General features: G+C 36.6%; 1 protein-coding gene across 2 annotated transcripts; it reads right to left on the bottom strand.

Moving 5' to 3' along the window:
• Nucleotides 1-11045: 11045 nt before the first annotated feature.
• Nucleotides 11046-26591, bottom strand: LOC142627579 (putative UDP-N-acetylglucosamine--peptide N-acetylglucosaminyltransferase SEC). 2 transcript variants are annotated; one of them, XM_075801452.1, is made up of 28 exons: nt 26282-26591; nt 25330-25478; nt 25137-25235; nt 24974-25024; nt 21226-21342; nt 20991-21047; nt 20236-20355; nt 19801-19863; nt 19621-19699; nt 19121-19230; nt 18964-19017; nt 18784-18851; nt 18530-18632; nt 17481-17683; nt 16398-16494; nt 15046-15117; nt 14864-14940; nt 14653-14769; nt 14478-14562; nt 14222-14389; nt 13220-13330; nt 13045-13131; nt 12791-12918; nt 12613-12695; nt 12306-12411; nt 12054-12200; nt 11376-11496; nt 11046-11289 (listed from the first exon to the last, which is right to left on the bottom strand). In XM_075801452.1, the coding sequence occupies exons 1-28, from the start codon at nt 26379-26381 to the stop codon at nt 11176-11178; spliced, it is 2886 nt and encodes a 961-aa protein (XP_075657567.1). In that variant the 5' UTR covers nt 26382-26591; the 3' UTR covers nt 11046-11175. The 2 variants fall into 2 exon arrangements, with proteins under 2 accessions (XP_075657567.1, XP_075657568.1); XM_075801453.1 differs by lacking the exons at nt 21226-21342; nt 24974-25024; nt 25137-25235; nt 25330-25478; nt 26282-26591 and adding an exon at nt 20420-20468 and having other exon boundaries at nt 20991-21022.
• Nucleotides 26592-26924: the final 333 nt, after the last annotated feature.

Genomic DNA, 26924 nt, shown 5'->3' with positions numbered 1-26924 from the left:
AAGATGCCGACCGACTCGCAAAGGCAGCTTCAGCCAAACCTATAATCATCCCTAAACAGGTATTGTCCTTCGTCCAGCTCTCATCATTATTAGATGACATTAGCATGCAGGAGGTAAGCAATGAGTGTTGTTGGACAGCACCCATAGCGGCGTATCTCAGAGAAGGCAAACTACCCGACAACAAAGAGGACACAAGGAAGTTGAAGGTTAAAGCTGCCCTGTTCGTTTTGATTAAAGACGTCCTATACAAAAGAGGATTCTCTCGACCATACCTAAGATGCCTCGGCCAAGAAGAAGTGGACTATGTGATGAGGGAGGTCCATGAAGGAGTTTGCGGAAACCATTCTAGATCAAGGTCTTTGGTGCACAAGGTACTCCGAGCAGGATACTATTGGCCAACAATGCAAAAGGATGCCCACATATACGTCAGAGCTTGCAATAAGTGCCAACGATTTAGAAATTTTATAAGGCAACCAACGGAAGAACTTACCCCTATGATGGCCCCATGGCCAATTGTACAATGGGGATTAGACATCATGGGTCCGTTCCTGACAGCAGTGAGGCAGCTAAAGTTCTTAGTGGTTGGCATTGACTACTTCACCAAATGGGTGGAAGCAGAGGCTCTGGCCACTATCACAGAGAAGAATATCCGTAGTTTTGTATGGAAAAGTATTATTTACAGGTATGGAATTCCAAGGGTGTTGGTTTTGGACAACGGGAAACAATTCGACAATGACACATTCAGAGACTTTTTTTCTCAGCTTGGGATCAGGAATCACTACTCTTCACCCGCCCACCCGCAGGCCAATGGACAGGTTGAAGTCACGAACCGATCCTTGCTTAAGATTATCAAGACCCGGCTCAAGGGGGCAAAGGGCATATGGTCGGACGAATTACCAAGTGTTTTATGGGCATACAGGACAACGGCGAGAACACTGACAGGAGAAATGCCGTTTCGATTGGCATATGGTAGTGAGGCCGTCATACCAGCAGAAGTAGGTCTAACAAGCTACCGGGTTGAGAACTACGACAAAAGCAAAAATGATGAACAGATGCGTTTACAGCTTGATCTTGTGGACGAAGTTAGGGCCGCAGCAAAGCAGAGACTTGTGCGATACCAGGACCTGATGGCAAAGCATTACAACTCCAAGGTCAGGCACAAGGACTTCTAGATGGGAGATCTGGTCTTAAGAAGAGTACTCGGCGCTACAAAAGATGCCTCCCAAGGGAAGCTAAGACCTAACTGGGAAGGACAATACATGATTATTTCATGGCATAGAAAGGGAACGTACTACTTAGAGACACTAGATGGAAAAAAGCTGAGTCATCCATGGAACACGAAGCACCTGAAAAAGTACTACCAGTAAGCGAAGGACAAAGACAACAGCAACATTTACCTCCTCATTTCTAGTTTATCTTTAGATAGTTTTTATTTCCTACAAGTACTTTTAGAGCCAAAAGGCGTTTTTCTTATTTTTTATGAACAATAGTCTACCAATCCATTATAATAAGAGGAGTTTATTCAGAGCATATGGAATATATTTTGCTCAAAACTTATCAAGACCACACAATGGACGGATCATCCAAGAATGATGAAAACTTATCAAGTCCACACAGTGAACGGATCATCCAAAAAGGATCAAAATTTATCAAGTCCACATAGTGGACGGATCATCCAAGAAGGATGAAAGTTTATCAAGTCTACATAATGGACGGATCATCCAAGAAGGATGAAAGTTTATCAAGTCCACATAGTGGACGGATCATCCAAGAATGATGAAAGTTTATCAAGTCCACATAGTGGATGTACCATCCGAGAAGGGTGAAAATTTGTCAAGTCCACATAGTGGACGGACCATCCAAGAAGGATGAAAGTTTATCAAGTCCAATAGTGGACGGAGCATTCAAGAAGGACGAAAATCTACCAAGTCCACAGAGTGGACGGATCATTCTATTAAGGGTGAAATTTATCAGGTCCGTAAAGTGAACGGGTCCTATCGAGGTCGAAATTTATTGTCCATAAAGTAGACGGGTTGTCCAACAAGGGTGAAGTTTATGAACCCCACAAAGTGGACGGCCCTCAATGAATGAAACTCAGTGTTTCCAGAAGTCTTGAGAACAATATTTGCTTAAACTACATATAGAACGGATAAATATCATAACAACCCACAAAGGAAGTGCGTCAAAAATTTGGTTAGAATACAGTGCTAGACCAAAAAAAAACAACGGATTAAAATTGTTTTCCAATACATTTGAAAAAAAAAAAAAAACTAGGTACATGTTAATCTTGAAATACGACGGTATCCTCCTTGTCATCAGGACCTTTGTCAGATGATTGACAGACATCTTCTGCAACGGACCCCTTGTCAACCTTCTGGGCCTCACCGTCACTTTGTTCACCGCCAAAAAGCTCGACTGTATCTTCAGTATCGGCAAGACGGGCTGGAGTCTGACCTCCCGTATCGACGGTAATATGTGTGACGCTCAGATCGGGATACGAGGCCTTGACTTGATGGAGGCAATCATCGAATCCTTCATTAAAAGAAGTACCCAATTCACCCAGAAGAGCGTCAAAGTCCTGATATTCTCGGATAGCCTCCTCCTTGGCCAGATGGATGCTTTCTTCTTTCGCCTTCAAGTTCTCCCTTAACAACTCTACCTCCTTTTCTAGGTTTTCGCGAGTCTGCTCAGAAAATTTCAACTTTTGTTCATGACGAAGCTTCCATAGCTTCAACTCGTCAAGCTCCTTCGCCGTTGCCTTGGACTTTGCACGGACGCACTCCAACGCCTTCTCTTGTGCGAGACAACAGTCCATTAATCCTTTCACCATAACGACCCCCTACAGTATTAAGGGTAAGGACCAATGTCAAAACATGACTGTACCAACTTTAAAATATATATATATATACACACACACAAAAATGACGGTACCAACCTGAGTAAGACTATATAAAGCCGTCTCCCCCATGGTTCCGTCGCATGATTACCAAGATCCTCGTAATCTTCATCTGTGATGATGGAAGTCACTCGGTTAAGAGCATATTGCGAGTCCTCCCACAACAGGATGGGTGGATTTTCCTTGGCAAGATCCGAATTGGTCATTAAACCTTTTCCTTTGCCTAAACCCAATTTTGGTGGCAATTTTAGCCCGTCAGGTCTTTGAACGGCAGCCAACCCCGTCACCATTTTCTGCTTCTTTGAGTGACGGTCAGCATTCTCTGGCGGCTGCCTCTTAGAAGATGGATGGAATGAACCCGTCTTGGGTGGGGGATTTCCTTCTTATTTCTTCTTAAGGGCAGCTTGCTTAATAAGTGCCCTTCTCCTGGTAGCATCCATTTCTGCAAAAAAAAAAAGTACACGGGTGAAAAACAATGCTGTGCGACAAAGCAACGGTGGAGGGTTAAAAGACTTACGCTTGCGTATTCCTGAGTCGTATCGACGGGCAGCAGCTGTAGGTTCTAGACCGTCACAGTACCAATGCAGGGTGTCCAAGGTGACGAGCTTTGCCTAAGTCCTCTCCGACAACCTGGTAGTCTGGAAGATTTTTTCCAAAAAGCCAAATTGTTCTATGGTAATAGGTGGACGGTCCTTAGCTGCAAAATTGAACGGTTAGAATAACTTCAATGCTTCGTAAAAGCTTGTAAAGTAAGACAGGCTCATACCAGACGGAGGCATTATTCCCCAAGTCTTGTCCACCGGCATGTATTCGTAATCATCAAGACGACACATCCAATCGTCTCCCTGAAGGAAGAAGTATTGACCTTTCCAGTTATGATTGGAGTATGGGGTCTCAGACACTAGCTTAAGCACCAGACTCCTCGGCACGAAGCTATACATACCCTTCGACTTTGTAATCTCAGACGGACGGTAACAATGAAAGAACTCTTCCACTGTCAACCATCTCGCCCCGTCAGACATCACACCATACAAGACCTCAACGCCTAGGAAAACTCTTCAGGCGTTTGGTGAGATTTGACTGACGGCCAAACCTAAGTACTGAAGGAGACGACGGTGCAAACCACTTAATGGGAATCGAAGGCCTGCTTTGAGCATCTGCTCATATACGCCAACGTCTCCAAGACCCTTGTAATAGCACTTCTCAGACTTAAAAGGTAGACGGATGGGAATGTTATCAGGTATCTAATATTTCTGCCTAAGCGTATTGAAGTGTGGCTGCTTAATGCCAGAGATGAAATCATTCACCATCCATAAAGGGAGCATGACAAATTCCCTAAAACTGTTAAGGCCTATGATGGACTGGATCGGTGGATCTACACCATCTAAGTCATTGTTCGAGTCATACTCTGACCCGTCCTCATCCTGCCCTTCATCTTCCACATTGGAAGGAGAGCTGGCTGATGGTTCCCTCTCCTCGCTAGAGGTGTCTTGGTCTGTCTGACCTGACGGGAACACCTCTTTGTAGCTTGCTCCCTCGCGGACATAAGACTGATCACTTGACGCTTCACTAGACATCTGACACCTACATATGACGGGTAAAGGAAACCTAAGACTCTAGATCTATGCTGATGACGAACCAACATGTGAAATAAAGAACAGAAATTAATAAGCGAAGGAGGTACTTACAGGTGGACGATACGAAAAGACGACAGACGAGCTGAAAGGGAGACGAATCTCAACTTCTCGAGGCAACGGATCACATAAAGTGGACGGTTGTGCTTTGATCAACCGATAAATTTTCCAAAGTATAAAAATGAGAGGGATGGGTAATATATATAGAGGGAACGGCGCGGTAAACGAAGGGGCGCATCGATTCCAACAAACCACCAGTGTTGTAACACCACGTGTCCCTAGTATGTTTATGACTGTTCCAACGTGTCCCTCAAAACAATCCTATCAAGGGTCAAAACTAACCGTCATTCCATCAGACCACAGAGGAAAGTTGTCATGGAATGAGGGGGCAACTGAAGAGGAATAAAAATGAACATGACGGATCTACATGGTTGATGTGACGACATAAGGATGACGTGTTCATATTTAACATGGCCAAGGAGGACGGATCCACAGTGGACGAACGAGTATGATGCAGTGGTCATCCTTCCAGGTTTGTTTCCAAGAAACCTTAAATAGGATTCATGCTATATAATTAGGGCTTATGTGGCCTTACTTGATCTCCACGTGAACGTGTGTAAGAAGAATTCTTGCATCACACGTTTAGCCTTGATCAAAAGACTTCTATGAGGAAAAGAACTCTAGAAGGTATCCAAAAGGAAAGAGTTCCAATTATAGAAGGAAAGGACTTCATGGTCAAGGCATGGATGCTAACCCTACACCACTATAAATACTCCAAAACCCTCATAAATCAGGGTACACATTATTGACTCAACTCTGGGACTCAAGGGTTGTGAAAAGTTCTAACTTGACATTCGGAGGATTTTTGGCCGGCACCACACCGGTGCTCTCTGTTAGGTCTTCTCTTTTCGTTTTGTAGGTGTTGTTTCGATTTAAGAGTACTTGCAGCTTATTGGTGATTTTTCGGCATCATCAGCTGGGACCTTCTAAGAACAGAGAGAGAGAGAGAGAGAGATGCAATATATTGAAAGAGTATTCTTATTGCCTGAGTTCCTTATACAATGGCTACTGCCTCTTTATACAAGATGTCCCAACCTAACTAACCTTTGTAACCAATTCCTATACAGCTGGCAACAACCAACTAACCAACAATTGTACTAACTCCTTTAACTTGTAAAATGCATTCAACAATAGCTAATTACAATAACAATAGCTAGTAACAGCAACAATATTAGCTAGTCACAGTATAGTAATCCTAACAAAGGCAGAGAGACCTGTAACCGATTGTCAACATCAACTTGTCAAGTTAGTTTCGGGCTTAGATGAATGTCAACTGGTTCAATCAGTGGTGGAGGTTGCAGGATTCTACTAGAGGTCACCAGATTCTGAAAAATGTCACTAAAATTGGAGCGAATTTGGCTGGATCTCGTTGGATTTGGTCAAGAACTTACCAAATATGGTCGAGATCTTGCTAGATTTGATCTTGATCTTCGTGAATTTGGTTGGAGTTCCTATATCAGTGGTCAGATTAGGTGGCTCATGTTTTGAAGAAGGAAACCCGCCACTTGGCTCGCTTGTGTAGGTTCTTGGTGGCAGAGACCTATGGCTGATAGATTGGAGCTTCGAATCAGGCCAACTATGGATTGGTGTTGGGTGGTTTCGTTGGATTGTCGGTCTTTGATCAAGTCTAGACACCCCTAGGTCCAAATGTATGGATCGTACATGCATGCGAGAATAGTGTTGCATAATGATTCATAAATTACATCATGAATTTGAAAAAGCAATAAAACTATGTATTTAAATTAATTAGAAATGCATGTTAGCATAAAAAGTAAGAGAAGTGCTTTTGGATGACTTAGAGCATTCACAGTGATGCTCTTAAATCACTAAAAAGCTATTTTTAGCGGCGCAAACAACAAAATGCATGCTATATTGATGGTGCTAAAGTTAAAAATTTTAGAACTCAAGTTACAGTAAACTATAAAAAACGATAGCTTACTGTAGTTACAAAGTTATAATTTTTTTTTTCCCAATTCCCTCTCTTTCTTCTATTTCTTTCTCTTTTCAGCTCCAATCCTTTCTCTCTCTTTCTTTTATCTTTTTTTCTCTCTTCTCCTCCTCTCTTCTTCTCCTAAGCCTCAAATCTTTTTCTCTCTTTGCTCTCTCTATTGTGGTGGTGATAGGTTTTGTGGCCAATTTTAGGTGTGGGGGTGATGAGTTTTGTGGCCGGTTGTGGTTGTGGGTGTGGGTGTGGTTGTGAGGGTTTTGTGGCTGGTTGTGGGTGTGGTTGTGATGGATTTTGTGGCCGGTTGTGCATGTGATGGCGATGAGTTTTGTGACTAGTTGTGGGTGTGGTGGTAATGAGTTTTGCGGTCAGTTATGGGTTGTTGGGTTTAATGTCGTTTTGTGCCTAGTGGTAGTGGTGGCGGTGACTAATGGTGTTGGGTTTTTGTGGCCGATTGTATGGGTGGGTTTGTTGGGCTTTTGTGACAAAGAGGAAGTGAGAAAGAAATTAATTAATAAATGAACAATATTTGACTTAGATGTAAGAAAAAAAGAGAATTGATGTAGAACGAGTAATAAAATAGTGTGTTAAAATAGGTAAAGTGAGTTTTTGAAATATTAAAAGCTAAAAATTTAATGTTCACCATTGTAAATACTCTTATTTGTGAATTTGCTTATTTATTAAAAATGGAAAAAAATTACAATTGTGTCAAACAAAGAAGTGAGACTTTAAAAATATTAGACATAAACTAAATAAATTCTAAGAAAAAGCTAAACCAAATGCGCACTAATTTAAGAATTCTATTGAAAAAGAAAAAAAAAAAAATCACTTGTCACCCTTTGTTTTTTTGAGAAGAAATCACTTGTCACCCTTATTCTTCTAAAAGAAGGGATTTCAATAGTATACCATGAAATCACATTTCACATGCCACCCATTCCTACCACTTGCACGTGTTTGATAGTTTAACAGAATGAAGAATAACATAGGGTACGTTTTCGTACCCTGTAATTATAATTACATGCAAGTATATTAGCAAATCGCGTGCAAAGTGGGTACCTTGAATTACCTTATATTCAATCTTCTTTTAAGGATCCATAGTTGTCTTGAAAAAAGAGATTCAGCCAAATCGTAGCTAATTTGTTCTAGTTTGATGAAACTGTCATTTCTAAATCAAATATATACCATATGCGGCAGTACTGCTAATTTTCAAATATATACCTTAGCTAATTTTCAATACTTTCAATAAAAAAATTTCAGTTTCAATTAAATAAATTATTCACAAATGAACACTAATATATTTAAAATTTTATAATTTGTATATACCTCAAAGAAAAAAAGTGACCACCCTAAAAAAATGATCACCCTGAGAAAAACCTTTAGACGAACATTTGGTCGGCTTCTTCTTCAGTCCTTCATTGGCGTCTTTCTTGCAGTTCTTTCTTCTCTGTTTTATTTTTCTCTCTTGCTATTGTTCGGCCCTCCCCCCATGTGAATGAAGTTATTAGAGTTTGAAATTTCAATAGATGGCAGACCACTATTAGAATAAAGTGGCGAAACAGTTTATCAAAAAAAAAAAAAAAGTGGCGAAACAAGTTACTGACTTCACTCTTTGTACTGGACCTTGGACTTCGTGTAGGAGGCTTCAAAGCCTAAATTTTAAATTATACGTTATATTACTTGTTGAACTATTGTGATATTTGCATCAACTTGGACAAAAGTTTTTGTCTATTTTTATATAAGGATATTTTTTTTTTTTTTATACAATTATTTTTTAAAACATCTCATATCAGATTATTTATTTTATACTATATTTTTTTTAAATATTATTTCTTTATCAATTTTTTATTATTCTCCCAATTCATTTTTTTTTCTTTATCAATTTGCATAGCAATAGTAATAATGTAGCTCTTTTTTTTTAATTTTTAATTTTACACAAATTTGGCTAATTTGATGTAGGTGAATTTTAGGGTTAAATATAAAAATAAAAAAAATCTTTTATACTATTTTGCATTTAGCTATGTGAGTGCTCTTAGTATGTTTATAATTGATTTATTGTCTATTGTCTCTTGAGTGGGGCATGTGTTGGAGTGCGGTAGTAATTATTAAAGAAAAATAAAATTAGACTATTGAAGCCATTGGGGTGAGGCAATGTATTTACATCTTTTATACATTGAATTGTTAATAGAGTAACACTACTTACACAAACAAAATTAAAGTATTAACAAAAATTCGTAATGATATGCATACAACAAAAATAATGCAACAACAAAAATTAAATTTGAGTTGAATTTTCATCTTAATCGAGTAATGCTACAAACACAATATATGATTGCTTAGTTATGTATATAGAAGAGGTGTAACTTATAGCATTGGTAATGAATTTGTTATATAACGAATTCAAAATATGAAAACTAATAGAATGAAACTATAAAATTTTATGTATTTGCATGCATATTTTGTGATGTTGATATATTAAAAAAAATTAATATTATATTTAATATAATTTAAGTTTCTTAGTAATCATCCAAAACAAATTCTTGTAGCTGCCACACACATATATGTGCACGTGCACGCTCACACACTAGAAAAACATATTACATTTTATTCAACTAAGTCCAAAATTCACCTACATCAGTGCATAAAGTTATGTAAAGATACATAATTACTACAATAATTATGTAAATTTATACTATCATTATTAATTTTACATTTTATTTTTTTATTTTTCTTTACATATCTTGAGAATGAATGAATAGAGTAAATGATGGTTGTTGTGTTTGAAAGAAGATAAACAATTATTTTAATAAAATGTATTATGAAATAGATAATTTAATGTGAAATGTTAAAAAAAAAAATGAGTGTATGAAATAAAATAAAAATAAATTCTTTTACTAAAATAAATAGAAATTTTTACATGAGCATCGTGAATGCTCTTATACCCAAAATGATCGATTTTAGGAAATTACATGTACATGTTTCTAAGTTTTCTTGCTTTCTCAAGTTTAGGCTCATTTCTTGGATTTTTCGGTCCTATGACCCTTCTAATTGAAGCTCTTAGTTTTAAAAACCCCAACTCACATATTTGGGTGGCCAGCGTTTTACTAATATAATTTTCTTAATTTCTTGATATCATTCTCAATTGAGGCTCTATTGTTGGCCAAGTGCATAGTACTTGCTTAAACGGGTTTTAAATACCTACATAGTGCTAGTTCAATATTGAGTTCAAATTTTCTGTCCCACTCTTCCTACTCTACTATATACTCCACAAATAAAAGCATGCCACAAATCCATCTAATTTTTTAAATGCTAAATTTATGCCTTCTATTATTTCAATTTCCTAAAACAAATAAATAAATAACTCATCATATTTAAGTAATTGAAATAATAGAAGACATAAATTTAACATTTAATAAATTAGATAAATATGTGGCAAGTTTTTATTTGTAAAGTATATAGTGAAGTAGAAAGAGTGAAATAAAAGATTTGAACTTAACATTTTGATTAGATAGTCTAAAGCTTTTTTTGTCGAACTCGATAAATGATGGTCAAACTTATTCTAACTAAATATTTTTGTATGAAAATTCTGGGATTTACCTTGCCTTATTTGGCCAATATTACATCAAATAAAAGCAAATGACTCAACACCTTCTGTTAACTTTCTAGCCTTAAATCCACTTTTTTTCCTGTTCCCTAAATTTTCTTAAGCAAGAAAATTTCCTAGTTCGAAAAAAAAGAACAAACTTATTATTTATACAAAGGGATAAATTGGGATGTCAATAGTTTCTCAGTCCTTATCTAACGTCTTGTTGAAATAATATTGACTTTAAACAAACAATGAAACGCGAAATTTTACTCCGCCCATGAAAGTTTAGGCATTAATGTGGTGGATATATCAGCATTTTGTTGATTAGAATTTGTATAATACCAAGTTGATTAGTGTCACTAGGCAGAATTTTGCCCCAAAGTTTCTACTTATGATAAAAGTATCTTAGCTTAATAAGTTACCATTGCTTTTCCCTTTTCTCGTAAATTAAACACAACAGAACATTACAGCCCTACAGCTTGGACTGAACTTATGTTTCTCCATTTAATAAGTTAACTAAATTAAAACCTTTAAGTTCTGACAATGAAAAAAACCTACCTTCTTCTGAGCAGTGGCAATATTATTTTGGTTTGAATAATAATTAATACTCGACGGAGGCGGAGACAGAACGGAATAGCAAGCAAAAGATAATAATCCCAAATACAAGGTTGGAAAGGGGAATGTAACATACCATGACTATACTCTCCACAAATAATTGAGGTACCCTAAACAAATAGTGAGGTACTTGGCTCTTGGAAAAATTTTAATACTCTCTCTCTCTCTCTCTCTCTCTCTCTCTCTCTCTCTGGCCTTCATCTACTATTTTTCTTTTTTACTTGGAAAAAACATAGGCTTGTTCCACCTCTTTCCTCATTCATTTGCTTGGCTCCAAACTAAAAATGAAATTTGTAGAAAGAGAGAGCATAGTGGTGTTAAGCAATTACCTACTTTCCATTGCCTGAAAACCCATCACAATGGGATCATTTGTATAACACATAAATCCCATAACTTCCTGTGTTCTCTGGTTTCTATCTACAATCCCATCTCTCAACCTCTTCTACCTATCATAAGGGAATTCCCTATCATTTTCAGTAACTTTGAAATGCTGAGGACGCTGGCCTGAGCAATGCAAGTTCCACATTTTGAAATACGCCCTTTCTAGATTCCTCACCTAAAATAGTTTTAAGAACACATTGTTAAGCATCCATGCATATAGGCAACAAACAAATAATTTAAAACTGAATTATTTAAGTGTACCCAGCGTATAGTGTCAAAAAGTGGGCAAGTCATTCGCACTGCCTTGAGCTTGTCAGTAAGAGCCTGAAGCTTTAGAGGATTCAATGCCAAAGATACTGCCTTCTCTTCATACTCCTTCATGCTGTACCACATGACACATACATCAAAAGAAAGATAATTGCCATGCATTAACTTTCCTTTAAAAAGAAGGTCAGTGTAATGAAAATTCAAACAAGCCAGCAGATCAGAAAGTGACCAAGGCAAATGGCCAATAATACACATAGTGCAAGGGATCAAACTGCCAACCAAGACAGCAAGGGGACAGAATTTTACCAAGCACTAAGGTGAATCAATCATATGCAACTTTAGCTTGTCATATATTGAAGAATAAATAACAAGGAATCTGGAAGACTAAATTTTACTTATTACTATTTACCACAGCATTCTTCCACCTAACTCTCAGCATTGAAAATGAAGCAGGGGAGTGTTAACTGAGATGCTCCATGACACAACACTATCAAGTATCAACCACGTCATGTCCATGTAACTTTTTGAAATGAAGCAGGGGAGTTTTAACCATCATGGCATTCCAACAAGACTTTCGAAACATTCCACCTCAATTGTGAAGTGTTTAATATAGATTTCGCCCACCTAATACATGATTTCTATGTGCTATTATAAAAATAATTTAATGTGTACCTGCTGACAATCATCTCCTCCCCAAGTCCAGTGGCAAGGCAAAGTGACCCAGCAACCCTAGTAGCCATTTTCTCAAGAGGCAAGGTCACCATTGGCAAACCAGCCCACAGGATATCAGTACCAGTGGTATGCGCATTGCATAAAGGCCTAAACAGAAATTTTTAACTTCAAATTATTCAAGGAACAAAGAAACAAAACTAATTTAACTTTTAAGAACAGAATCAAAAGGAATAAAGAAGGGAAAAACATTACGTGTCTAGAAATAAATCAGCTAAACCACTTCGTCTTATATGTTCACTTTTCATGGCAACATCTGTGAAAATAATTTGTTCTGGTTGCACCCCCTGTGCGACAGCATCTGAATGAAATCATCAGTCATTAGCAAGGACCCCCAACAGATGACATTCAACAGAACACACCAGAAGTACTTCATAGAGATAGTGACAAATGAGATGAAAGAGCAATAAGGGGTGCGCTAAATTTGTGTAGCAGGATATAAATCACAGAAGAGCAGAAGTATGCAAGAAGCATGCGAAAATAGATTTCAGGTGCCACATACATGTGCGAAATTTCATTTCGCCTGCAGCTGGGAACTTGAGAAGCCAAAGTGCACTGTTGGGTACACGTTTTAGGATATTGCACCTAAAGGGGAAAAAAAAACAAAAAGAATAGTTAGACACCAAACTGCAAACAACTACACACTGAGACATGAACTAAAAGGTTTATCCTGATATTACCAAGTGTTTACGATTTCAGGATCCATTTTATACAACTGATTGAAGCATGCAAATATAAATTTATTTTCAGGCAGACCATAATCTGATCGCTTGTGCGGGCAGTTTGAATCCAGCACATCCTGATTTTTCTGAGCACAAAACAATCAATGAAAAAAAGAGACTCAGGTTCCTTGCATCACTGCACAGGTAAAACATACTACAAAGCAAAGAACATAATAGAAAGTTTGCTATATTGTAATCTCAGAGAGACTGACCTGTTTATAGTCATTTACAAAGTAGCAATGAGGAAGATGGACAAGCTTTTCAGAATAAATATGCGATAAACATAGAGGAGAAACAAACTGAAAGCAAAGAGACAGCATATCAGACATGTAACATAGAAAATACTAAGTAAATTATCTAATATTGAGATTGTGGACCATTTCCCACCTCATCAGTGACCAAGTAATCTATGTAAGTCGCCCCTGTGGTCCCAGGGAACCCCATGTATGAAACTTGAATAGGTGCAGGCTGCATAGCAAATATTTCATTTCTGGCTCCCTGCATAGTGACAACCATCACAGTATTTTAAAGCCAGAATTTCAAACTTAAAGATGACTTTTAGTTTTTCCTACGAGGGAAAGAGAGTATAATTTGATCATCATACAAGCAGGATTGCAAAATGACATAAGCAGAAACATCTACTTGAGACCAGGCGTGAATTTAAAGTTTTAAACCTCATCTATGTAATTTTTCCTAAGGAAAATAAAAAGAATGGAATTTCCCATATATATAGACTATTTTGACCTATCTTGATTGATATTTCCATGAAGCCTCAAATAAGGATAAATAAATAAATAATAAGAGAAAATAATAAGATGCAAGGAGCAAAAAGGCAATTTTATTTAACTTTAGAGGTCAAATTGTATTTTTACTATTGGTCCATTGAAATTTATTTTAAATCTTATTAGCTAATTAGGCTATTAGTGTTTTATTTTTGTAATTCAAGTAACTTAATGTTAGGGTTGGGTCTTAGTAGTCTATACAAGTGCATAATTGTAATCCAATGGGGATAGCTTATGATTGATGAAAAAAAACACCTATGATCACTATGATCACTTAGTGCTGATTCCAGGTTACCTACGAGATGATTCCTAGGTTTTCTATCCCCACTTGATGCTGATTCCAATGGGATATTTTAAGATTGATGAATAAGAAAACTTTGCTTGCTTGGTGCTGATTTCAGTTTACCTAAGCACTTATTCCTAGGTCTATTTCACTTTTCCATCTGTTTCCAGCAAAATCCTTTGGAACTTTTTTTCTCTTGGTTGCTTCAATAACCAGCCATTAAGGTTAACCACATTTTTTTTAATTTATTTATTTTTATTTATTTTGCTACACCTGGAGGGGAAAAAAATATTGAATGCTTCAGAAGATAATTTAAAAATATACCTTGGTATAACCATTAAGGTTGACAAGGACATGAATCTTATCCTCATTTATCATCTTGGCAATCATATCCGAAGTCATGGCTGAGACATCAACAAAGTGCTCAGCTTCAGACTGAGTGCGCTGTCTCCATTCAGTACCATCATTTGGACTCAAGGCATAACAAAACACCTATGAAGGACTTGTTAGTTGCTGCAAGGTATGAAAAAAAGAAAACCCAGACAGCCTTACATAATGAGAAGTAAAAAAATATACAAACCTCAACATTTTTTCTGTTGTGCATGCCAAATACAGATCCCATTAGGTGTGACAGAGGGTGATTACCAAAGTCACTGCTCACATATCTGGACACCAATAAAGATTCTGATAAAAAAAGATGTATGACACATGGAATTTGCACACAGCTGTGCACACATAAAAATCTAAAAACATACCCAACCCGTAGTCTCTCATTTCCACTATCACGCTTAATACGATTTGGGGCTGGATGGTTGAAGGGAGGAAGTGCAAACCGAGATGCAATTAAGGAGCAGTGCGCTGCATATTTACGGCTGGAAGAGGGAATACAAAATAATAATTAATAAATGAATGAAATTCTTCAGTCCATTCCTGTTAACGACAACATTGGGAAGATACTGGTGATACCTAATTTCAAGTGCAAGCAGAGGGTCGATGGGATATGCTATTGCATGAAAAGGCTGCACACTAGGAAGAACAGACATCTGAAAAAAGAATGTCATTGAATCATTAACTCGGATCAACTAAATTAACTAAAGACAATAAAATCCATAAATAACAAAAAGTACACAGGACAGATTGGTTCGGACATTGATCTGCCTCCTAATAATCCCTTCAACTTCAGCAAACATTCTATCACGATCCTCCCAACTGCATACACACTGGAACCAATAAAATTAAATTACCTTAGTTTTGGTATTACAAATATATGATTATAATTAAACCTTGGCAAATTTATTGATTAGGTTAGCTTTCATAAGCCAACATGGCACAAAATTACAAAGAAAGCAGGAAACATAGTTCTGTTTGAAGAACTGGAGCATCTTTTACATCTAGTCAATGTAACACACACAACACTTCCATATGGCATAAAAATATGTATGAAACATTGGAACACGAACTCATGAAGGAAAATCTGTGATCATAAGACACCAAACTATTGCCAATAACATGAAAGAATAGAAGAAACAAACACCATTTTAGTAAGTCCAACAAACAGTAAGACCATATTAGCCTTTAATAACTAAGAGTGATACCAAATCATTGATCAACCAAGAAAACATGCAAATGTGCACATGTTCAAATTATAATGTTTCAATAGGCTATATATATATATATATATATATATATATATATATATAGATATATATATATATACATATATACATATATATAGGATTGGGATTCAAGTTACATCTGGTGAGAAAAACAAAAGGCGAAGTTAATATATTTTTAGAACTATTACCATCCAAGCAATTTCCAAAGTTTGAAATGACCGTTTTTTACAGTTTGATCAAATTATAATGTTTCAAAAGGCTATATATATATATATATATATAGAGAGAGAGAGAGAGAGAGAGAGAGAGAGAGAGAGAGAGAGAGAGAGAGAGGATTGGGGTTCAAGTTACACCTGGTGAGAAAAACAAAAAGCGAAGTTAATATATTTTTAGAACTGTTATAAAACCATCCAAGCAATTTCCAAAGTTTGAAATGACCGTTTTTAACAGTTTGATCATGTAATCTCTTTTATTTTTTGCTTAGTAATGAAAAATTAATTGATAATGAAGATTACTTTATGTTCCCAATGAACACAAAGCAACATAAAAGATACAAAAATGTCAAGTGGAAGATCTAAGACAATCTTGGAACTCTAAAATGGAAACAGTGTGTTAAACCCCAAACCCATTCCTTCCACACAATCCACATCAACCAAGCCAGCACCAAGTTCCAAACATTTGACCCATGTTTCCCAAACCAATTTCTCCAACCAAATAATAAAGTTGCAAGTTGCAACTGTATCCGGCATAAGCATAAGCAACATCCCAAGGGGATTAAGCGCATTTATACAAACTGTTTAATTTTCTTTCAGCACTTACTCTATGCAATCTAAACAAAAGTCATCAAAACAATCACGCAACATGATTATCAATTTTGATAATACCTGTAATGAATGAAGAAGGTTACAAGTAGCTTCAGGAAAGTCAGGTCGAAGAAGCAATGCTTGCCTATAGCTCTTTATAGCAGCCTCAACAAGTCCACTGCATCATATACAAATCAAATAATTAGTGTCACATCACAACTACACTGATTCAATTTCACAGTGTCAGTGCAACTGAATATCACCATTCTTGCTTTTCCCAACCAAAAAGGCATTAAATTTTAATAGCTGGTAGTGCATATCTAATGGTTTGTTAAAAGAACAAACAAGGATGAAACACTGCACAAGGAGAAATTATAAGGTTCTCATGGTGGACAAGTGACATAGTCCACCATTCCACTAAAAGACTTCCACCTATTTAAAATTGCTGAATTAATTTTTTTTTTAAAACAGAAACTGATTACTGACCCAACAATTTTAAACAAGTGGGAGACTTTTAGTGAAATAGTGGACAAATGACGTGGTCCACCAGAGGACTATAATTTCTCATGCACAAGAGTGAAACTGTCCTTCAGGAATGTTATCTCTTCAGTCATATATGAATTCCTCAGAAACCACTTCATGCTATCGTATGTATCTGAAGAGAAACTTATTAATAAAATTTAGGTATTTAAAAATATATATGGGTTTGAAGAAAAAAAATAAGGCCTTCACAAACTCAAGTAAACAATGTTGTGATGCTCATTGTTCAGGTTACAATGTCACTGTGACAATACTGAAAGATCTTTCAAAAAAAAAAAAAATGTAAGAACCAAGTAACTGATGCAGCAAAGGAAGAAAATAAACCCAAATGGTGTAATAGCTTTTCCTATGTATTGAATGTAAGTTTTCATTAACACCACGTCACCACCATTTGGAAAAAAATTCATTGAAAAACAAAATGTCAAGGAGGTACGCCTCCAAGAAGGTCAGAACTTTATATTGGAAGTATCCACCAAGCCCCACATAACTAAGTAATCCTACTTCTCACTGCCAACCCCATATGCCGAAATCTCCATTGAGATTCTCAAAGAGGTATTGGAAACACTACTTGGGATACTGAAAATGCATAAGTAGAGAACAGAGTAAAAAACAGAGAAACTACACCTGTCTTTATACGCCGAAGCCAAATTTGCATGGGCCTCAGCCATAGTTGGTCGGATTGAGACTGCATGCACATAGTCTTGTATTGCTTCATTTACTCTACCAATCTCCTTGTAAGTGTTTCCCCTATTGACAAGTGCATCAGCTGCCATTGGATCAATGCGGAGAACCTCATTGTAGCAAGATATAGCGTCTGCACAATTTCCCTGCAATTGAACACGCATGATAAACAAGTTGGAATTGCAAAAAGGAAAAGAAATTCAGCAGTGACAAGATGGACTGTAGTGCAGATATCCTCATTCCTCTAATAGCTTCTCACTTGGCTTTCTATTCATCCTGGTTTTTTTTTTTTTTTTTAATAATAAGATAGGGAACCTTTCTAAGAAGAGCCCTATAAACTCTCTTCTAGCTAGGAAAACCTATAGGCAATTGACCCCACCTGCCAGAATCAGTTTCCAGGTAATACAGGGGCATTCACCCTTAACGGGCTGAGTAATTTATGCCCTCACTTTGCAGGTCACTCTAAAACTACAACCCATCTTCAAGAGATCCATCTCCTACTTGACAAAAAATGATTCAGACTTGGGAGATCAAGTGGCTAGTTGTGGCAATAAACATGAGGTTGCAGATATAATTTGGTACCCTAGTCAATGCAAAGCAGTCTATCGTATAGACGATCATGTCTCCACAAACACATATGGGAATGGCCTATACAATTTAACCTCATTACACCCCATACCTTTACTCAAACTGGGCTCTATCAGAACCTTAGGTTAAGCAATAAGCACTTCCCTACTTCAAGTCTACCATATATTATCCACCCTAATCTGTTTGCATTTTATTTCTATTCTTAATGTTAGTAACTTGAGTCTTTGATGGTTATGTGTTTCTCTCGTATGATTCCTATATATATCCATGCAAGATTAAATCTCTTTTCTATGGTTTTTCTAATGAAGTTTCTCATTAAAAATAACAAGAAAAAGGGGAAAAAATTTCATTTCTGTAGCACTGTAAGAATTACATATCAAGCTTCATACTCTGGCCGTAACTACCTGTTGCTTATATATTATGGCCAGATTATTAAGAGGGGCTGACAATCCAGTTGTTGCATTCAACGTTGCCTTGTAATACGAAGCAGCAGCAGCCACCATGTTCCTGCATATTCAAAAATGACTACTGAGAAAACCTGAGTGTTCATCGCCACAAAATCCTAAAATCAATTGTTATGATATTCATTTATACATTACCAGGAACCCAATTTATTGACACTAATACAAAAATTTGTGAAGAGATTAGTATCACATACCACTCCATATAAATATTCCCAAGGTTGGTAAGTGCCTCTGGATGGTTTGGCTGTAATCCAAGGCATTGCTAAACAGAGCGACAAAAAAATTGAGTGAAAATGGCACCAACACCCCAAAAAAAAAAAAAAAATCAACTGTTCATGATAAAACCCATAAGGCAACATGAGATACGAGCATACATTGTAGCATATGATTGCTTCTTCCACTCGACCAATGTCTTTCAGAGCATTACCCTTCAAGAGTTAAATAAATTGAATGACTGTTAACAAAATTTTAACAAAAGTTGTGAAAAAATTCAGAGTCCACGTTAAAAATTTAGCATAAATGAGAACCAACCAAATTATTATAAGCCTCCAAAAATCTTTGATCACACGAAATCGCTTGCTTATAATGGAGGATTGCCAAATCCAGTTGGCCTTGCTCATAATACATACTTGCCAAATTACCTGCATCACATGACACAATTTATTATCTGCTCCAGCTATTTCACTAAAACACAAAATAAATAAACAGCGGTTACAGCGCAGGGAAAGAGGAGGGAAGGAGGCAGGCTGTTCATTTATCAGAATGCAAAACCATATTATCACACATTAATGTATGCTTATCAGAGCACCAAGCAACATCCAAGACCTAATATGACAACCAGACATGGGGATATAAGAAAGGGATGGATGCAAGTATGAAGTCACATATTTAACAAAACTAGAGGCAGAAAAAAAATAACATCTACATGACACCACCATCATAACACAATCTGTTGCTCAAGTAATGAGAATAATTTACATATGCAAGAATACGACTATACAACTTGAGGTACATAATACAAAAGAACTCACCAAGAGCCACTGCAAAATTAGGTCGAGTCTGAAGAGCACGCTGATAACACACAATTGCCTCTTGAGGCATTCCTAAAGCCTGTAAAAGGCACAAACAAAAAAAAAATCTTGTTTTTCTCCAATACCAGTGCAGGCACTTGCAGCTACCCAACCTTACTGGCAGAAGACATCACAGCTTACCTTATACACATTCCCAAGGTTTAGATAGGCATCTGGAAAGGTCGGTTTGTGTTTCACAGCTTCCTGAAATTCAATTATAACCAAAGAAAAGGGGGAAATGTTAGGGGGGGAAAATTAATATATATATATATATATGTGTGTGTGTGTGTGTGTGTGCGCGCGCGCGCGCGTGTAATCTCAAAATTATCCAACTCATTTGTATGGATCTTCTACTAAGAGAACTGACGAGCAAAAACAAAACAAGGTGGTGGCACATTGATGCAGGGAGCATTAAAACCAAAATCTTAAATGAAGTTTGTTCTAATGCTCCCTGTAAATCTTAAATGAATTTGGTTTTAATGCTCACTGCATCACACATTTTAGGTAGACAACTAATGTCATACTCCAAGTCAAAGCAAAGATATCAATGCTAATCAGAAACAAGATCAAGCATACCTTATAATATTGAAGCGCCCTGTTAAGATCACCAGACTCCATAAAAAGAGCAGCAAGATTTGACCACGCAATAGCAAATGTTGGCTGTATTTGCAGAGCCTCAAGGTAGCAACTGTATGCCTGCACAAAATGTTAGATTCTGACAATTTGCAGTCTTGGAGATGGAAGTTACAACAAGACCAACCATCATCTGAGCCCTGGCCTGTAGATGACAACTTGATGTCTGTATTGAACTGTAAATTCCAATACAGTTCGATACATGAATTATTTCCATCAGTAACTTTACTGGAGAAAGGAGAGACAGTATAAAAATCTAAATATGGAAGAAGTTCTTCCAGGAGACTATAGAAGAAACCATTAGTACTGAAACAACACATAGGGAAGACAAGGAAAGTTTGGGCCAGGTGTGCATCAACTCAAACTGAGTAAGTGGATGAATCACTTCCAGTGACACCATAAAAAACAGATAGTTCATCAATATCCTAAATTCTTTATCTCATCTAACATAGCACGGCAGTTGAAGAAGACATAACCTAGACTGATGCTGCAAAGTACAAAAGCCCATAGCTCAAAAATCTAAACTTCTTTTCTCATATTAATCAGGGACAAGCCATAAAGAGGTGCACTTTCCCCTTGAATGGGTGGCAGGTGGTTTTGTATAAAGAGATGGTAGGATCTTGAACATAGGTTTTTTTAGCAAGTATAGTAGGATCTAAAACAATACACTGCATTTACATTTCATTTTTCAGACTTACATCTTGCACCAATCCCTGTGCTTTCATTATATTCCCAAGATTGCTATGAGCATCTACCTGCATGCCAAATGACACATTGAGGTTAATATCCAAATTTCACCCAAACCAGAATGTCATGCCCCAGTTGGTTGCTGAAAAGGCAAGGCATGATAAAAATATTGGTAATTGATATTTCAAAAACTAAAGAGGGGCTCAAATTTATAGGGGGGTGAAAACAAAACAAGATAAAAATTACCAGGAGAGGGTTAAGTGCAAGTGCTTGGCGACAACATTGTGCCGCCTCATTTAGTCTTCCTTTTAGCATATACGCACTACCCAAGTTCGACCAAGCATCACAGAAATTAGGTCGCAGCTGCAGACAGGTAAGCACAAATAGAAATCAATTAACCACCAAAACTGGGTGCCAACATACAAGACAAGGACAGTACAAAAATACGAGCAAGATATATAAAGATGTGCATTATATAAAAATATCATATTAGAACTAGTTATGGAAAATGCATAGTCTATATCAAGACTTTCTTAAAAGAATTGAAATCTTAGCACCATACATTTAGAAGAGGAAGAGAGCAAGATAATTTACTAAAGAATCATCTCACATTTCTATAACCAAATTAATGCATTAAAAGCATTACTTTTACAGGCTGTAAGATATGTAAAAATTTTGGGTTAACTTACTAATTCTAATCCAAGAGAAGAATAATAAATACAATAGAAATCCAGCAACATTGATGAATTAAAACATTCTACTGAAGACCTTTACTTATACCTGTTGTGACACAGATAATATGACAAATTGAAAAATCACATTGAGCTCTTTCTTTATGAGGCATATCATATTTCTTGAAGTATGCTTGTGGACCTTTTTTTCGGATAATTAAAAGAAATTTCATTGAAAAAAAAAAAAAATAAATAAATAAATTACAAATACAAGACTTCCACATGATGCAAAATCACAGTCAAATGCAAGTATCTAGAAACTCAAGGAATTAACACTAGGGGATGATGCATAAAATAACCATCTACAACACAACCTGTTGATGAGAGACTGAAGAATAATTGCAAATTGTAGTGTTCTCATGGCCATGAGAACACTATCCTGACATCAAGCAACTTAATAGCAATCACTTTTCAAAAGACATACACTAGTGCAGTTCTTTTGGGAGGATAGAATCCTCAGTTTTGACATAATAGTCTCCACTCTCCACATTTAGGCTATGTTTGACTAAAAGGATGAATGAAAGAGACAATTTCTTTTCTCACCAATGTTTTTTAAACAACCAACCACCTACATGGAGGCAGCTTTCCTTACTCACATAACTCACAAAAAAGTTTTTGTGGAAAAATACATGAAATAGCCTAAAGAATTTCAATTGAAAAAACATCTACATATAAAGCAACTCTATGAAGGATGGAACAGGTAGTGCTAGCAATTTATTTCATTGGAGATCTAGAAGGTGAAAGCTCTTTGAAAGTTGCTTCTTCTTCTTTTTTCACTTGGACAGCTGCTAACAGAAAGATTCTCACACTGGATAATCTGAAGAGGAGGAATATTAGTATTTTCAACAAGTGTTGTATGTGTAAGAGTGATGGTGAATCAGTTTGTCACCTACTCCTTCATTGTTCTTATGCCTATTAACTTATGGACGATCATATTCAGCTTGTTTGGTGTATCCTGCGTTATTCCTAATTGGTTCATTGAATTGTTCACTTGTTGGCATGGAGGTGTTTGGTGTCATACTGCAGCTTCTATCTGGGGGGCTATCTCTCATTGTATTGTGTGGACTATATGGAGGGAGCAGAACAGTTGGATTTTTGAAGGGGAGGAGCAGTCTATCATTGAGTTGGGCATCTTCATCTTATCTTTGTTTAAGTGGATAACTGTGTTGAGTGGTCTTTCTATATCTTCTTTGTTCGATTTTTTAGATTTATGTAGTTTTGTACTGGGTTGCACCGACACACCATTTTTGGCATTGTGTCGGTGTCCGACACGTATCGGACACCGGAACCGGTACGATTCGCCGGACTCCGGTGTCCAAGCAGTGTCTCTTTTTTTTCTTTTTTTTTCGCTTCTCCGACACGGCACCGACGCGGCTCCGACGCGGCCGACATGCCAGCAGTGGAAAAAAAAAAGAAAAAAAAGAGAAAAAAATCACAGATTCTCAAGTCAGACCGAAACCCACATCTCAGATTCTCAATTTCTCACTTCTCAACCCACCCACCTGACCTCTGACCTCTGCCCGCTGCCGTTGCCCTCTGTCCATCGCCGGAGCTTGATCGGGCCGATCGGCGAGCTCCATAGACGTCGCCGCCGTGCCCAGTCCCTCCCGATCTCTCTCTCTCTCTCTCGGCGTGGACATCAGCTCCGACCTCCATTAACATCCCGTCTCTCTCTCTGTTTTTTTTTTTTTTTTTTTTTCTTTTAGATATTTGGCCGGTAACGTTTGGGTCATTGGGTGAATGGGTTACTTATAAATAGTCACTTATTATAAGTGACTATTTATAAGTACAACGTGCTTTTGCTTTTGTTTTTTTTTTTTTTTAATCCCACTCTCACTGTTACTTTGTGAGAGTAAGATATAATGTAATGTTGTTATTGTCATTATGTGTCAAATATAATGTTGTTAATTGTTATAATATAATATTGTTATTTCTATAGTTTTATTAATTTATTAAAGTTAAACTTAAATATTGTAAATGATTTTACTAAAATGAATACTGAAAGTATAAATTGAAAATGAATATGATAGCTTTTGAATGTAGCTTATTTAAACTTTTGGTTTGTACTTTAAACATTTTATGTGTATTATTGTACTACTTTGAGTGTTAGTTTACTTATTTGTAGTTTTTAGATAATTTAAATTCTAGACATAAACGTATTTTATGTCTAAAAATATGCCTAAATATAAATTTTAATTAATTATTTAATTGCCGTGTCCATGCCGTGTCGTGTCCTTATTTTTAAAAAATTGCCGTATCGCCGTATCAGTATCCGTGTCATGTCCGTGTCCGTGTCCGTGTCCATGTCCGTGCATCATAGGTTTTGTATAATGCCTTGTTTCCCTTTGTACACTCCCTGTGTACCTGGGTAACTGCTTTCTTTGTTGTAACCATTTTTTTTTTCAATGAAGTTTTTATTTACCGATAAAAATAAATAAATAAAAAAACGGATGGAATAGAGTTACTAAGACCCAATACAAAAGACCACTTGTAAAGAGAACTAATAAAGAATGCTTGCAATTGAGATGATGTGCACCCCACATCCTCAAAAGTATGTCAATTTCATTATGAGCTAATTGGCAATAGGCCAATAGTTCTTTATCCTTTTTTTTCCCTCTCCCCTTACGTTTTCTCATCATATGAAACTAATAGCTTCTTTTTTCTTTTTCTTTTTTTGATAAGTTATATGAAACTAATAGCTTCTAAATTAGTTTTATTATTGTGATATATTGTATGCCTTCCAACATATGTTTTTTTTATCTTTTAAACAAAAATTAGCAACAATATGAATTTCAAATATTTCTTTATAGATCAATTAATTAAATTATAAACACCACATCATATACTAATTTTCAATAATTGATGCATCATCATGTCCATATCATGTAGCATACGTAACCCATATCCATATTGCTGCTTCCTAGTTTGGGGGGAGGGGGGAAGATTTTTCTCACTTAAATGACAAAAATGATGAAATGATATTATGACATGAAACACATAGCAAGCCTAAAGGTGACTTCCAGGCTCTATGCATATATTCCAAATAAGAAACTATACAACACTTGAACAAACATGTGGTAAACATATACTAAGAAAGTTCTACTGCAGGAATTCAGGCATGCATTTCGGAAATCAATCAAGTTATAACAAAACCAGCACAAAACGTTTAGTTAAAAAAAAAAAAAAATGTGAAACTTCAAGGCCATATTGAGGAGAAGTATAATGTCCAAATAAGAAAATGGGTTGACAGAGTGTACACAAACCTCAATGGCAATCAAATAGTAGCGAATTGCAAATTCAAAATTGCCCTTTTCCTGCATCCATAGGAAGGACAAGAAAACCCTCTAATGAGTACTTGAATTTATTACAACAGCAAAAGATATTTACATCAGCAAATCAGCTTCAACATTAGGAGAAATCATGCACCTTCCAAGCATTTGCCATGTTACCATAACACTCAGCAAAATGCGGCTCAATTCGAAGAGCTTCTTCGTTCTTTGCAATACACATATCATAATCATGCAACTGCAAAAAAGAGAACAGAAACATATGCCTAAACATTAGCCAGTCACTGAAGACATACACAGCATGGTATCAACCGCTTCAACAACCACATTACCTGATAATAGATTGCACCCAAGAGTAGAAGATTATCGGTGCGCAATGGATTCCTCTCATAAACACTAGAGCAAAGCTCTAGTGCCTGCTTATAGTTTCCACCATTGTACAAACGATGAGCACGCAAAAAGTGCGAGTCCTCATCAACAACTACACAATCGAAATAATTGCATCCATTAGCCACAACCAAATGCTTTATCAAAATTATCAGCAATCTTAGGACACAAAAATTTTCACAACTTGCTAATGTGGCAAGTTTCGATTCAAGCAACACCATTTTCACACGGGCCACCATTCTTTTTATCTACCAATCAAAACAGACCACAACAGTTGTGAAAATTTGTCATTAATTTATCAACAAAACTACGATCATAACCAATTTCACAATCCGCTGCAGTGGTCGACCGTGAGTGGTGGGCAAAAAGTGCTGGGTCCGTGTAAAATGGTAATGGGCAGACAATGTCCACCACTCACAGTCGACCACTTCAGCATGCTGTGAAATTGGGTGTAAAATAGGATGTGTCACCAGATTTATTATTAGTTTATTGCAAGCAATATTATAAATCCCAATCCAAACAGCTTATCAATCAGCCATTTCTCAAATACAACAATCAACTCCTACGTTTAAAAAAAAAAAAAAAAAATCCTCTCTTTCTTATTGATGGAACAGTAGCCCCAGCCCAAAAGTGGGGACCACTATAACTAAATCTTATTTTTGATTTTTTTGGGTCATCAAGATTAACATTTTGCAATGAACCAAATATTAAAAGTAGTTCTATAATCATAATACCCACTGTGTGTACTGCCCAAACAAGTGTGCGATCAGGTACCACAAATTTTGAATTAAAAAAAAAAACAAGTAGAGAGATCAGTTTCTTTAAGCAGTGAAATTATTATTTTTAAAAATGTATAATATAAAAATGGAAATTAAAAAAAGAAGAAGAAAGAAGAACCTTCGTGAGAATCATGAGGCTTGTAGGGGGCGAGGGTGAGCGAGGAGGGCTCGGCCTTCACCTTAAACTGCTCGTCTCGATCGGTGTGCACCGAGATCATGTCGATCAGTCAAGATCGAATCAGACGGTGGAGAATCGACACTGTAAAAGCCTGAGAAGCAGAGGATTAAAGTGAAGAAGAAGAAGAGGGGTGCTCGGACAAAAAAAAAAAAAAAACCTAATAAAACAAGTTTATAACTTGTTTAAGGTTTGGGTGTTTTTTTGTGCGAAAGAGAGAGAGAGTGTGTGTTTCATTCTACTCTGAGAGAATGAGAGTTTTTGGTTGCAGTGTGAGAGTTTAAATAAGGTGGGGCGCCTGGGATGGAGGCTTCTGGGCCGTTTAGATCAACGGTAGAGATGCTTCTGTTAGGTGTGTCGGAGATTCGGTTAGTGCTGACACGTATCTAGAGATGGTACTTTTATTAGTGTTGAGCTGTATGTATCTTATTTCTACTCATTTCCATATCGTATTCCAAGTTTCATGTTCTCTATATTTGGTAAGATATTTCACTATATTCTTACCCATATATATTCCTACAATAAAAAGAAAAGAAAACTTAACTTATATATGATCTCTAGATAGTTTTGTAGCTTAATCGGTGCA

The sequence above is a fragment of the Castanea sativa genome, chromosome 3 (genome assembly GCF_040712315.1).
Source record: "Castanea sativa cultivar Marrone di Chiusa Pesio chromosome 3, ASM4071231v1".
NCBI lineage: Eukaryota > Viridiplantae > Streptophyta > Magnoliopsida > Fagales > Fagaceae > Castanea > Castanea sativa.
Note: the sequence above shows the minus strand (reverse complement) of the source record. Positions and strands in the feature narration are given on the sequence as shown.

Bases quoted from the DNA above. Each gene is read 5' to 3' on its own strand.
- LOC142627579 (XM_075801452.1), bottom strand. From the start codon at position 26,381: ATGATCTCGGTGCACACCGATCGAGACGAGCAGTTTAAGGTGAAGGCC. The intron at 25,025-25,136 runs GTGCATGATTTC...CTATGGATGCAG, and splicing joins ACATGGCAAATGCTTGGAAG to GAAAAGGGCAATTTTGAATT. The intron at 11,290-11,375 runs GTACACTTAAAT...AAACTATTTTAG, and splicing joins TTTTTGACACTATACGCTGG to GTGAGGAATCTAGAAAGGGC.